At 38.7% G+C, this 14,218-nt stretch overlaps 1 protein-coding gene across 1 annotated transcript in view; it reads left to right on the forward strand.

Annotated features, from left to right (window-relative positions):
* Nucleotides 1-14,218, forward strand: part of Erc2 (ELKS/RAB6-interacting/CAST family member 2) — a 913,086-nt gene that overhangs the window by 464,655 nt on the left and 434,213 nt on the right. The window contains exon 13 of the mRNA XM_036199185.1: nt 9,190-9,383. Coding sequence (XP_036055078.1) covers nt 9,190-9,383 — 194 coding nt within the window. The remainder of the gene's footprint in view (nt 1-9,189; nt 9,384-14,218) is intronic.

Raw genomic sequence — 14,218 nt, forward strand, 5'->3', positions numbered from 1 at the left:
TCCTTCCTCCCTTCCTCCCTCCCTCCCTGCTTCCCCCCTTCCTCCCTCCCTCCCTCCCTCCCTCCCTCCCTTCATCCTTCCTTCTTTCCTTCCTTCTTCCTTCCTTCCTTCCTTCCTCCCTCCCTTCCCTCCTTCTTCCTTCCTTCCTTCCCTTCCTTCTTCCTTCCTTCCTTCCTTCCTTCCCACTTTCCTTCCTTCCTTCCTTCCTCCCTCCTTCCTTCCTCCCTCCCTCCCTTCCTCCCTCCCTCCCCTCCTCCCTCTTTCCCACCCTCCTTCTTTCCCTCCTTCCTTCCTTCCTTTCTCTTTCCTTCCTTCCATCCTTCCTTCCTTCCTCCTTCCTTCCTCTTTCCTTCCTTCCTTCCTCCTTCCTTCCTCTCTCCCTCCCTTCCTCCTCCCTTCCTTCCTTCCTCCTTCCTTCTGTCCTCCCTCCCTCCCTCCCTCCCTCCCTCTTCCCTCCCTCCTTTCTTCCTTCCTCCCTCCCCTCCTCCCTCTTTCCCATCCTCCTTCCTTCCTCCCTTCCTTCCTTCCTCCCTTCCTTCCCTCCTTCCCTTCCTTCCCTCCTTCCCTTCCTTCCCACCTTCCTTCCTTCCTCCCTCCTTCCTTCCTTCCTCCCTCCCTTCCTCCTTCCTTCCTTCCTTCCTTCTTCCTTCCTTCCTTCCTTCCTTCCTTCCTTCCTTCTTTCCTCCTTCCTTCCGTCCTTCCTCCTTCCTTCCTTCCCACCTTCCTTCCTTCCTTCCTTCCTCCCTCCTTCCCTCCTTCCTCTCTCCCTCCCTCCCTCCTTCCTTCCTTCCTCTCTCCTCCCTCCCTCCCTCCCCCTCCCCCCTCCCCCTTCCCTCCCTCCCTCCTTCCACCTTCCTTCCTTCCTTCCTCCCTCCTTCCCTCCTTCCTCTCTCCCTCCCTCCCTCCTTCCTTCCTTCCTCTCTCTTCCCTCCCTCCCTCCCCCCTCCCCCTTCCCTCCCTCCCTCCTTCCACCTTCCTTCCTTCCTCCCTCCCTCCCTCCTTCCACCTTCCTTCCTTCCTCCCTCCCTCCCTCCTTTCTTCCTCCTTCCTTCCTTCCTTCCTTCCTTCCTCCTTCTTTCCTCCCTCCCTCCCACCTTCCTCCTTTCTTCCTTCCTTCCTTCTTCCCTTTTTTCTTACATTATACCTTCTTTTCACCTCTGTCCAGCCAGCCATCTGTCCCTCCGTCTCTCCCTCCTTCCTTCCTTCTTCTCTTCTTTTTTCTTAATTATACCTTTTTTCCACTAAGTCATAGCAAAATGTTTTCTCAGTTTTTATATCTTATTTTCTTACAATAAAACATTAGAATTCCCTCATGTAATTAATTATTTTGCCAGAATACTCTTAATGGCTATATATGCTCTGGTCTATTTATTGCCCTGACTTTGATCACACATGTTCCTGTTTGTCACTTCTACAAAGAAAGCTGTGACTACCCAGCTATCTCTTCTGTCTTCCCCTTCCTCCCCTCTCCACCTCCACCCTTCTCTCCCTTTCTTTCTCCTCTCTTTTTTCCTCCTTCACAGAATGAAATCCTTAACTGGCAATCTTGGTTTTTAAGGGCATCTCAATGGTTCTTACTCAGTTGTATTTCAGAGAGGCTTTTCCCAGCACTGATTACGTGTGTCCTTGTGACTTTTTGACCACACCCTGGCCCACACCAACAATTGTCATTTTACAGAACTTTGAGAAATCTTTAGATCAATTTTTTTCATCTCTTTAATTACTAATGTGTTTGGGGTTCAAATAAATATTGTTAGCTCAGTACTTCTTCTTGTGGAAATTAGTTGCTGTGGCCATTTAAGTTCTTGTCTTTAATTTACTGGTTTGTTCATTGGTCCATATGAGTTGTTTTCTGTTCTGTAAGCACTGTTTTCTCATATTATGACAATTTTATTTAATTTTTAATAATTAGAATTGTTTGAGAGCTTTTGACCAGTGGGATTCTTTTATTTTATTTTTATTTTTTACAATTTCCTCATGTTCTTTAGTCTTTGAAGTCTTTCTCTGATTTCACTCACATGTATTAAATGTTTTGATGCTATTTTTTAATATCAACACATGTCATACCATCCGTATTTTGAGCCACTGTTTTGTGCATTACACTCTGGGAGGGATGAAGGTATCAGCTCAGTTTCAGCTGTGTCTCTTGCTGGTAGGTCAGAATCTTAGCTCTTGTGACTGAGAGTTGAACATCTAATGGAGCACGCTCTAGGTTGATTTTGCCTGATTTTCTCCTGTCTTATTCGGGAGTCCCTAGCTATTTATTTTTAACTTTTCAGGTGAATTTCAGGGTCACTTTTGTCAATTAAAAATCACAGTTGCGCCGGGCAGTGGTGGTGCACACCTTTACCCAGCACTTGGGAGGCAGAGCCAGGTGGATCTCTGTGAGTTCGAGGCCAGCCTGGGCTACCAAGTGAGTTCCAGGAAAGGCGCAAAGCTACACAGGAAAACCCTGTCTTGGAAAACAAAACATAAATTAATTAATTAATAAAAATCACAGTTGCTGGTTATATTGAGTTATATTCATCCTTTATGATAATTTTGAGCCAATGATACATTTCTAATATCATTTCTTACCACTCATAAACATGATCCAACTTTTTTTTTTAAGTGGTTTTCTTTCTTTCTTTTTTTTTTGGAGCTGAGGACCAAACCCAGGGCCTTGGGCTTGCTAGGCAAGTGCTCTACCACTGAGCTAAATCTCCAGCCCCTTTAAGTGGTTTTCTATAGTGAAGTTTTGACATGTTTCTATTACAGGCCTGGGGTATTTTTTTTAAAGCTGTTGTGAAGCATATGCACATATATAATTTTTAAGTGGTTACAGCAACTCCTTTTGATTTTTAACCAGATATTGATGCCCAGGAAATTTTTGCTCTTGTGCATGTGTTTTGAATATGGCTACTCTCAACCTTCTGCTAAATTTACTGTAGTCATTTCAAATGCATAAGAATATTATACATAAGCCGGGTGTGGTGTCAACATGCCTTTAATCCCACTACTTGTGGGACAGAGGCAGGCAGATCTCTGTGAGTTCATGGCCAGCTTAGTCTACAAAGCAAGTTCTAGAACAGCCAGAGCTATACAGGGAAACTCTGTCTCAAACAAAACAAAACAAAAGAAAATATTCTACAGTTAGTAATAAGTCCATGTGTCTATACTCAGGGTAAATAAGGATTGGGCTTGAAGTCTTTCTGCAAATATGTTCTGGAATACAAATAAAATATTTACTTTCTTTTCTTTTCCTGTAGCTGCTCCATTCTGATAAAGAATGTGCTAATGTCATTTCATAGAAACTTAAAATTTTGCCTTTGAGTCCTTATTACTTCTCCTAATAATAACCTTTCTTCACTTAACTGCCAGCCTCCGATCCTGGAGGAGTTTTGTCCTGTCATGGTAAATATATGTAGGTTAACTTCAGCTGAATCCTTTTCTTTCCTTAATTTTAATGCTAGACAAGAAATAGAGATTATCATTGGTTTCAAATGCTGTCTTGGTTCTAGCCTTAGTACCCTTGGAGATGGTGTCCAGGAGTCTTTCATATATTTTAAAAGAATCTTTAGCCTTTCTGGGCACATTGAGTGCTTTGTATAATACCCTGTTGCTATGGGGCACTGAGGCCACCCTGCTGCTGGCAGGGTGCACTGGAAACCCCTTTGATTTGCTCCCATGAGATTCCCTTGGCCAGTCACTATCTAATTGAAATCCTATCTCTGGTAAACTTACTTTGTGCAGGAGTTGCATTTTATTTAAAGATTTACAAAAGAAACAAACAAAACCAATAACAAAACTCAGGTGTGTTTCCATTCTACACAGAGGAAAACATCTCCTTAATGTTCAGGAAGACCTTCTTGTTTAGTATGTCCTTTTGGAACTACGAATTCCTAGGGACATGGTATGCTGATTATAAATGTCTCCACCACCATTAGCATCCTTTTTTTAAAGTCTGTTTCTGAACACTATTTGATTCATTCTTAAACAAAGCATAATAGAAAACTACAACTATTTATAACTGTTTAAGATATAATTTAGGGAATATAGATATACACAAACACATGTCCAACAAATGACACAGTCTTTCAATGTCAAAAGAGCTCAAATAATATTCCAAATGACATGATTTACTTCATGTTCTATTTCAGAATATCTAGATAATACCTTTAGTTCTCATGTTACTAATTTTCAGAAATCCCAGATTTAAGAGGAATTATGTTAATAATTACATTTTTATTTAAAGGATCATAAAATATGCTTAGTATATGCTTTTTTATTTTTGTGTATATTTGGAGTTTTTGTTTATATTTATATGTATCATATTTGTTTCATCTATAAAAAGAATTTTTGGCAGAGTTCTAATATGCTGATTATGAATGTTATGAATTTAGTTAGTTTGAATTTTAAAAAGAATAATTTCCTTTAGAACAACAAAACACAAGATTCCAAGATATATCATTATTGCTTTCAAAATATATTACTTAGGGCTAATAATTATGTCTGGTATTTATTCATTTTTATTTGAAACAAAATTTAAGTTTTATAATATGTCATAGTTATATAAACCTTAATGAATCTATTTCATTCATAACCTAGAATTATGTCAATATCTAAAATTATTTACACCCCATCCTGCTATTATGATCTGCAAGGAATGTTGAAAATCCTGTCTGTGGACACTGAGAAAGCAGAGTGCTGTAACTGAGGATCATATTTTCACAGTGCATAAGTTTAGCAGATTACTGCTGAAGTCTAGAAGCAGCAGGAATGAAAAATCAACAGCTTCATTACCTAACAATTGGCTTGTACTTTATGGTTACAACTAATCATTGTTTCTGAGGGAAATAATTTTTTATTAAAATTGTTAGGGTCCATTTCCAAGGGAGTGTTATATAATAATGTAAGTGAATGTCCCCTGCCTTGTGTCCCAGCAGGGCTCTGGACTGAAGTTAATGCTTTCCTTTTTAGACATCTGGAATTATGGACTAGTACTTCACTGAAAATAATCAGTGCCTAACCTTTATAAGATTAAGTGCAAATAAGCTTGAGATGTGTGAATATGACACTTGCCAGCTCCCAACTTTGGAGCCCATCACTCTTTTCAATGTCTGAGATACATCAATTAGCTAAAATCCTGCTTTGTTCTGATACAGTTCTGGTAATTTTCATTATGATAACAGCTAGGTATCATGATGTACTCCTCATCCTAGTTAGTATGAGCCTCCTCTTGCACTTTATCCAAGCTTTCAAAGTCAGTTCATGTCAAAATGCTGCATCTGGCCCACATTAGTGAGACTTCCACCCGTGTTTTTATTACCATTTATAGGGGAATTTCTGTGCATTTAGAAGTCCAAGAGACATAGTGTGAAGAACCCTAAACTTACAGGACTTGCATGTAAGACTGACACTTCTGTCCTGTCCTTTAGCAATATTCTCTTTTTCTACAGTACCCTTGAGAGTTGCTCCAAAGTAGTCTAGAAATGTTTGAGACAGAACTTGATATGCAGAATTGCCTTTAATGACCTTAAAAATTTAATATCTATGTTAACAAATGAATGAACATTTAGTAACTGGAGGAATGTTTTTGTGAAAGTATTCTTGGCCATATTCATGATAAACAAATTCTGAAAAATATAATGCCAGTGTGTATTTTCAAGAATTAGATTCCTGATTACTTAAAGTAGAAACAAAATTGATGTGCCTTGGGAGGGAAGAGACCATTTCCCAGCTGGTCAAGCTCTTGTTAGACCATCAAGTCCTTAAGAGGAAATGATTGCTGTCCATTTTCACTTAAGTCTTGAATATAGAAGAATGATGCCATAGTAGTAGTTTGTTACAATGGTGCTACATTAAAATATAAATCCCTTTATGTTCTGCCTGAAGTAGCTAGGATATGTTAGGCTACATCCAGTGTAGATGCAGCACCTTTTGTCATAATTTGAAAAAGTAACAATCTGCTTATCTCTCCATCTTTAGCGGAGATCTTGCCTTAGAACTTTGAAGAAAGCATTAGCTCTTAACCCAGTTTCCTGCCCTAGCTTTTGATGGGTCGCACTGGCCCCATGGCAATGGTCAGTACAGCACTTTCATTGTCTACTGACTAAAAAGTTCAGCCTGTCTTCTACACAGTTGCAGTTCATGTTGAGTAGAGCTACTTAACTCTAATACCTCTCAGGAAATTGTTGCCTTTATTTTTTAGACTGGACTGGGGACTCACAGTTCTTCCTAGTCATTAGGAACTGTCATTGTCATTACATGAACCCTAAGCAATGATTCAAGAAAGAGTTTCTTCATGTCCTTATATTACTCTTTCTTAAAGCTTTCTATTTATGTGAGCATTTTATAATGCCATTTATTTCCATGTCTGTCAAAAAGCCTCTCTAAGAATTATTTCTTTAGGATTGAAGGTATTCTGACATAAATTTCTTTTCTTAGAATCAGTAGTCCTGTATGGGATATAGAGAGATGGATTTTAAACATCGGTATTCATGAAGCTGTATAGTCATTTAAAAGGAAGGACTATTAGCATTTCCAAGTTTTATCTAATAGATTTAGGCCAACTATGAACTTGCCAATTGGGTTTTAATAACATGATCTACCTTTAGCATTAGATAAAGTCATCAGTGGTACCTTCAAGATTCAGGATTCCCCACCGCCCCTGGCTTCTGTTTGTCTGTGCATCCCATCAGTCTCTTATCCATACTCACATATTTGGCTGAAAAGCGTATAAACATCTAATTACACACACTGTTAAAGACTGGCCTTGATTGTCATCCTCAGAATCAAAAAGGACATGGATACCTATCAGGAACAGGCTGTCCATTCTTCCTAACCCTACCCCAGAGGCTTCTCTAATGTGTGTGTTGATGAAAATTGAACACACCTATTAAACTAGCTGGACAACAAGTCTTATGCCTGGAATTATTACAAATTAATTATTGTAACAGAACATGAATATTATCTTCTAGGTGTTTGTCATTTTGTAGTTTTTCATTGTCCTTAGAAAGTATGTTTGATTTGCCTCCTGACATAGGACAGGGTAAATTGAGATTTAGAACTGATATCTCATGGCTACTAATTATTTATTTGTTCATTAAAATAATAATAATAATCCAAATAATTTAAAATAATGGACTATCATGAATAACTGTTAACCCTTTGTCAATCTTAAACATAAGAGATAGGAAAGAAATTTTAACTCTAAAATACGTTTATTCATGTTTCTAATTACTCATTACTTAGTTATTAATTGTTTTTTAAGATATTAATGGCATTGATTGGAGAATTTGAGAATGATACAAAAGGATTTTTAGTTGTCATAATATACTGGTAAGTCAGTCTAACAATGGAAAGAGATAAAAATATATATATTTTAACTATTTAAAAACTATGTTTTTCTGTCACAAAAGTATTGGAATTCACTTTTATCACAGATAGAAGTATATAGTTAGTTCATTTTAAACTGAAATTAACTTTTCTAAATTATTAGAGTAGATATTAAGCTATTTAAATATTAATTACCTTATATAAAATATATTTATTCCAGGAACAAACTCCTAAAAGAATATTAATTCTTGTATCTTTTTTTTACTAATAATTAAAAAAGTATAATAATCTGTTACAAAGAGGCCCAGAGTGCACACTAGATAAGAATAAAATGCTTTTGAGGTTTGTTGTTAAAAGGGAGTAACCAGTTTTTAATAGTATGTTAGACTGATGGGTTTTTACAAGTTCTTTTTCATAGTTGAATTTATTTCTAAAGGAAATTTTAAAGAAGATGAAAAATTATTTCCCCTTTATCCTCATGCTTAAATAATATGTTACATGCAAAAATATTATTTAAAATGATTTTGTCATGAGTAAGAAATTTATTTTATTTATACTAATTTTTGAATTTTTTTTTTTACTAAATCATTGCAAAGACTGTCAACCCTCTAACAGTAGTATTAGTATTACTTTTTCTAACCATGCATGATCCATTTAACTCCACAGTAGCTATAGCTTGCTTGCCTTGTTTTTTCCCTGACATTAAAAAAAAAAAAAAAAGTGCATAAAAGCACAGTGGAGATGTGCTCCACATACCTGGAAAGCAGCACAACTTATGTTTAAGTAGTTGTTGATGTTTTATTCCTTCACGGATTTTCTGGAGAGCCATCCATGTATGACTTCTCTGAACTTTCCGTGTGGAATGTGTCCCATTGTTAAACTGCTTGTTTTCTCCCTGCCTGCTCTTTGATGAAGCCAATTAGGAATAAAGGGCAACAAGGGGTAGGCAAAACATTGTGGTGCAGTGTTCCTTCATCTGTCTGGGAATATTTCAGCCAAAAGTTGATTTTGAGAAAAAATAAACTATAATGCATACAAACACACACACACACACACACACACACACACACACACACACACACTACAAATACTTTGGCTGCAAATTATTCTACAGTGATGTTGCTCGTTCTTGACTGTGTCTGTTCTGGTGTGTACAGCTGCTATCCACTCATGCATGTGTTTGCAGATTCTTGTCTGTGTGCTTGTTCATGACCTACCTCATCTCCTCATGGTTTAGGTTAAACCTCTTCACATAAATGAGAATTTATGGGTATGACTGTTAGCTAGAAAGCCCTTCCTCTTACTTCCAGAAGTCTTCATTCCAAGCTACTTCTGTTGGTATTTCTCATTAGGATGATATGCTCAGTTCTTGGTCAACCAGTCTCCTAAAGGCTGCCTGGTTCTACATGTGCCCTTCCTGGGACTTGGAAAACAGTTTACCACTCTGCCTTTTAATTCTTGAGTTGGAAATGGAAGCATTTGATGTAAACTGTCTTATGAGGAATTGTATTGTCTCCATCTTTCTTACTGAATGAACAAGAACAAAGACACCAGTCTCTTCCTTCACCTGTCCCATACATTTTGATGGAAAGGAGAAGTCAAAAGTAGCAAAATTTAACATAACAAAGCATCAGTAGTAGAATAACCTCCCCATGGGAAACTATCATATACTTTAAAGTCAATATGATCTAACATAGCTGAAATACATGGCTTCCCTGCCCCTCACCCAGTTTGCCTTCTCACTGACAGAATACCCATAATTCTTGTTGGTTATGTTCTCTCCAAAGTTACTTTCTGGGCCATTGGTGACTACACCATCTGTTATTCTAAATCATTGTCTTAACTACATTCTTTACAAATGTAATGTTGAAGGCACATAATATTGAAGATGACTCCAGGATGCACCCTGAGTTTGCAGACCGACTGAAACAGCTTGACAAGGAAGCATCGTACTACCGTGATGAGTGTGGCAAGGCGCAGGCAGAAGTGGACAGGTTGCTGGATATCCTCAAGGAGGTGGAGAATGAGAAGAATGACAAAGACAAGAAGATTGCAGAACTTGAGAGGTACGTTCTGTGTCTTAGAGTTGTCAAAGGCGAGCAAATGTTGATGGCTTGGTGTACATTCTGAGTTGTAGTATATTTGAAATGCACACTTTTATGCTCACATCACAAATTGGAAAGAAGTCGTATGTGAGGAATGTAGCCTGACAGGCCAGGGATGATGTTGTGTTTCTGTGTAATAATACTATATAGGCACCTGGTTTGTCTTCTGGGGGCTAAGGGCCTCTTCAGTGTCTAAGAAAATAGTGTCTGGCTTTCTTGAGGGGCATCTATGATCCAGTACTTGTACCAGTGAAGTATACAAAAACATGGGCTTTGACTATCTGAAACCTTAGTTCTTTCCCATTAAAAATGAACATTTGTGGTTTTGGTTTGTCACAAGCAAAAGAGAATGTAGAGAAATATAGTTGGAATTTCTTCATTCAAGATAAGAGGAAGGGGCCTCATGTCTTTTTGGATGTCTTTTGGCACACCACAACAAATTCTTCCTTGAAATTTATCTTTTAAGAGGATCTCAGACTATTTCGAAAAATAGATGGAATTAAATATGCTTGAGTAAAGTCTACATGATAAAAATTCAGTCTAAAACAATGATTCTAAAACAGGCTTCCAATGTCTTTAGATCTTGAGATAAACTATACCTATATTATATTAATGTGTAGCCTGGTCACTAAAAATAAGCTTATTGCTAATGCTTTTTCCTATACTTCTGTAAGAAAAGGACTTTCTGAACACTCTTGGGTAGCTCTATATAACTGCCAAGGCCTTCTCATTGGTTCTGCAATAAAGTGGAATTCGTTTTCCTAGATTCATTCCATATGGAAGAGATCAGCCAATTTTGAATAAATCAGTGAATGTTTGCCAGCTTGGACAGAGACACTTGTGAGGTACTAAAGGGCTTCAAGGCATGTGCAGAGTGGTCTCTGTGGCCATACAAGAATGATAATGGACTTTTGCTAAAGAAAGACCTGGGTTCAGATTTTGCATCTGCTATGGGCCAGCCCTGTGGCCATTAATCCTGTGAAAGCTAAGTGTCTACAACCTAGTAACATGCATTCTGCTTTACTTCCACCCAATTTTCATATAAGGTGGGCCACTAACCTCACTATGAAGAACAAAAAGCCAAAACAAATGAATTATCAGTAGTAACTGATGGCATTGAATGGGCAGATTACCCACAGTAAGATTTCAGCAACATTTTCAACATTGTATTTGATTATCCAAACACCAAATTTATAAATAGTTCTTTCAATAATCTTAACCTTTTTTTGTTGATGCTGTAATTAAGTTTGATTTGGTGTGACTAATTTTAGCACTTAAGGCAGAGTTCTTTTTTTAATGAGGTAACTATGCAAATTAAAATCTTCAAGGGCAGGCTGGCAAAATGGCTTAGTTAGGTAAAGGTGTCTCCCACTAAGCCAAGTTGGATTTCTAGGACCCACTTAAAGAAAGGAGGGAGCCTTGTCCTCTGATCTTCAAACACATGCTGTGGCACACATTCATGAACACATGCATGCAAAAGAAAGTTTTAAAGCATAAGTAAAAATTAAAAAGAAATCTTTAAGAGCTTCATTTTAATCTTAAAATGTAGGAATGTTCTGCCAGTCTACTGGTTCTTAAAAACCTTGGGTCATGGTTAATTTTAGATATATCTATCTACATGGCTATTTTGGAATTACATTTCAGGATCATTTTTTTTTTTTCTGAAGAAATAAAAAGCTAGTATGGTATCACAAAGAGTTTACAACCTTTATGTTATGTTCTTTATGTTCTTGTTACAAAACTAGACATTGAAAAGTTGAATACCTTCTGGTTGTTAATCCTGTGGTCAGTGATAAGCAGCTGTAGTGCAGGTCTACCAACTTCTAGACTAGTTCTCCGAGAAGCAGTGATGTCATTGGATGATGTCCTAGACAACACCACCAGCATTATTAGTAAACGCAATTATAATCATAGTAATAAAGTCTATATATTTTATGAACACTGTGTGCCAGATACTCTGCTGAGCACTTAACCTGGAGTATCATATTGGATTTAATCTTACCCACAGAAATTATCATGGTCTCTATCTTATATATGAGGAAGCAAGAGTTATACAAGTTCAGTGACTTCCCAAAGATTACAGAGCTCTGAAGAATCACAATTACAATTCAAACCTAGGATTGACCAACAAGCCACTGAGAACAACGCCTTCTACCAAGGCGCAACATCGACAACCTTGTCCAGTAGTGCTGCAGTCACAGAGAGCCAGAGGGTCCTCGCTGGGCGGCCTCGCAGCCACCAGACGCTGCCTTTCCATCACTCGTTGTAACAAGAGGGAAGGTGACGCACTGCACGTTGGGAAGGCATTTTTCTGCACTAAAGCAGTTCCTGAGAACTGTAATTGAAAATCAGGATCAGCTACTATAAACATTTACATACAAATGGCTTAATTATCTAGTTGGACAAACAGGTCTTAGTTGGGGTGTGTAGCCATTAAATCATCAAGAATATTCACAGTTTTATTTCTTCAATATGGAAAGCATTAAAGCTGCAGTGATTTTACAGGCATTTATCTTTATGTACTTTCTGCACATTTTCTTTATCTCTGCATTTGCCTCTCCTTAAAGCTGATGCCTCCCAGGCACTGTAATTCATAAAACGTGTGCTAGGGCTTGACTCTGTCCCAGGTCTCTGCCTGCCGGCATCTTAGGTCCAGCGGCAGAACACAGTCTGGGAAATGTCTGAGCCCCAGCCCGGCCCGGGCCCCTAAGGAGGTGGGGGTGGAGATCCAGAGGGAACTATCCTGGGAAAAAACGGGCTCAGCCTTGGCCTCTCTTTCTGAAGCATTATCTGCTGGGTTGCATGTGTATTCATTCCAGCAGAGCATCATCCTTGACTATGTCAGGCAGTCCTCTGCACATCAGCTAGTATCTCTGTTTGCTGGCTGAAACTACAAAATTCATACCTCATAATGTTGAGAACTAAAAGATTTCTTAGCATTGTGACATATATCTCCATTTTGGAGTCATGGAGAGTGCTTGCAATTAAGTTTGTGATTTTGAAAACCAAAATATTGAACTTGAAGTGAATTTGTGGTCTCTGGCTTGTAATGTGACCTACCAGAGCAAAGAACCCTCTTTTTGAAGCAGCTTGTGTTCTAAAATGTTCCAGAACTTCTGTCACATGCAACAAAACATAGAGGTTCAGAGTGACTCTGATGCCCTGACACGGGCCCGTTTCTCTTCCAGAGGGTAGTCGTCGTCTTCTTCTTCTTCTTCTTCTTCTTCTTCTTCTTCTTCTTCTTCTTCTTCTTCTTCTTCTTCTTCTTCTTCTTTTTCTCCTCCTCCTCTTCCTCCTCCTCCTTCTTCCGTTCATCTTCTCATTTTCAAAAGTTTCTTCACTATGGATTTATTCTGTATAGCATACAGCCAGCATTTCCAGTGAATGAAACCCTTTAGTTCCACAAGAATGCTGTTTCTCATCAGCCATTTTTTTTAAGGTACATTGTATGCTTCAGCTGATGTGCATCTCCTATGATGAACTCTTGTCCTGGATGCTGATGTTTTAGCTGGAAGCTTCTGCCTCGACTATAGGCTGCTCTGGAGGAGCTGGCCATGGGGACCATGGCCTGGAGCAAACCTGAGAGTTGGTCAAAATCAGGCCGATGTCTTTGTCCTGTTGTGATGTCATCTGTCATGTAGACTGCACAACTGAGCAGTGGGCTGAACTTGGAGCTGCTCACCACAGTCTCCAGACTTTATTTAAATTCATAGTTAATCCTTGGTGCCTCAAGAAGGAGAGAGGTTAATCGGGTTGTCGAGCAAGATCCTCTGCCACTGGCCTTCTCATATCCCACCCAAGGGAAGGAATCAGTTGTGTGACCTTTAGCACGATTATCTGAAATCCCTTAGGGCTTTTCCTGGTGTTTGTTCAGAGCTCAGATTGAGTCCTCAGCCACATCCCTCTAGACGAGGGAGGGGAACGAGAGTCTGGAGGCTCCACTCATAAGACATATCAGAACGGAAGACAAGGTACTGCTTAATTATCTGGACTGAGGGTTAATACCATCAGACATTTGGACATTGAGAAATGATTTTTGGTGCCTAACAGAAACTTATCTAATGTTGAGAAAGAAGCTATTATTTTCCCTTCTGATTTCTCAATAATGTGCTGACACACATTAGTCCTTGATGCCTTTCAGGACTCCTTTGGAAATGCAAACTTAAACTTTGTTATTATTTCTAGAGTATGATAATATATTCTAAAAGCCTCAGAGTACAGGGGAGAAATCTGGTAGTTCTACTTATTTTGATAAGAACTCTTTTTTTTCCCCTCTGAGTAATTTTGTTGACCATTGCCTTGCAAGAAATGTTTTAAATATTTGGGTGGTTTATTTGTTTTTATTTTATGTGTATGGGTGTTTTGCTTACTTATATGTGTGCGTACCACATGTACACCTGGTACCTGAGAAGACCAGAAGAGGGTGTCAGATCTCCTGGAATTGGAGTAATAGATGGTTGTAAGCCACCATGTGGGCACTGGGAATTGACCTGTGTCCTCTAGAAGGGCAGCCAATCTCTTAATCACAGAGCCATCTCTCCAGCCCAAGGAATTTCTTTAAAACAAGTAGCAAGTGACTAAACCCCACAGAGTGACCCTGTGAAGAGTTCCTTGGGAAAGGCCGAGTCATCTTAAATGTGTGTTAGCTCTTCCAGCTAAGGATTTTCTACCGTTTGGCCAAGGTCCTCAGCTTAATTACCTATGATTCAGAAGGATTAGAAATGGCAGCTGTGCCTTGTTGCCACAGTCCTCAGGATGGCCATGATCTGACTTGGATAAGTGGCACATGTGGGATC

The sequence above is a fragment of the Onychomys torridus genome, chromosome 9 (assembly GCF_903995425.1).
Source record: "Onychomys torridus chromosome 9, mOncTor1.1, whole genome shotgun sequence".
NCBI lineage: Eukaryota > Metazoa > Chordata > Mammalia > Rodentia > Cricetidae > Onychomys > Onychomys torridus.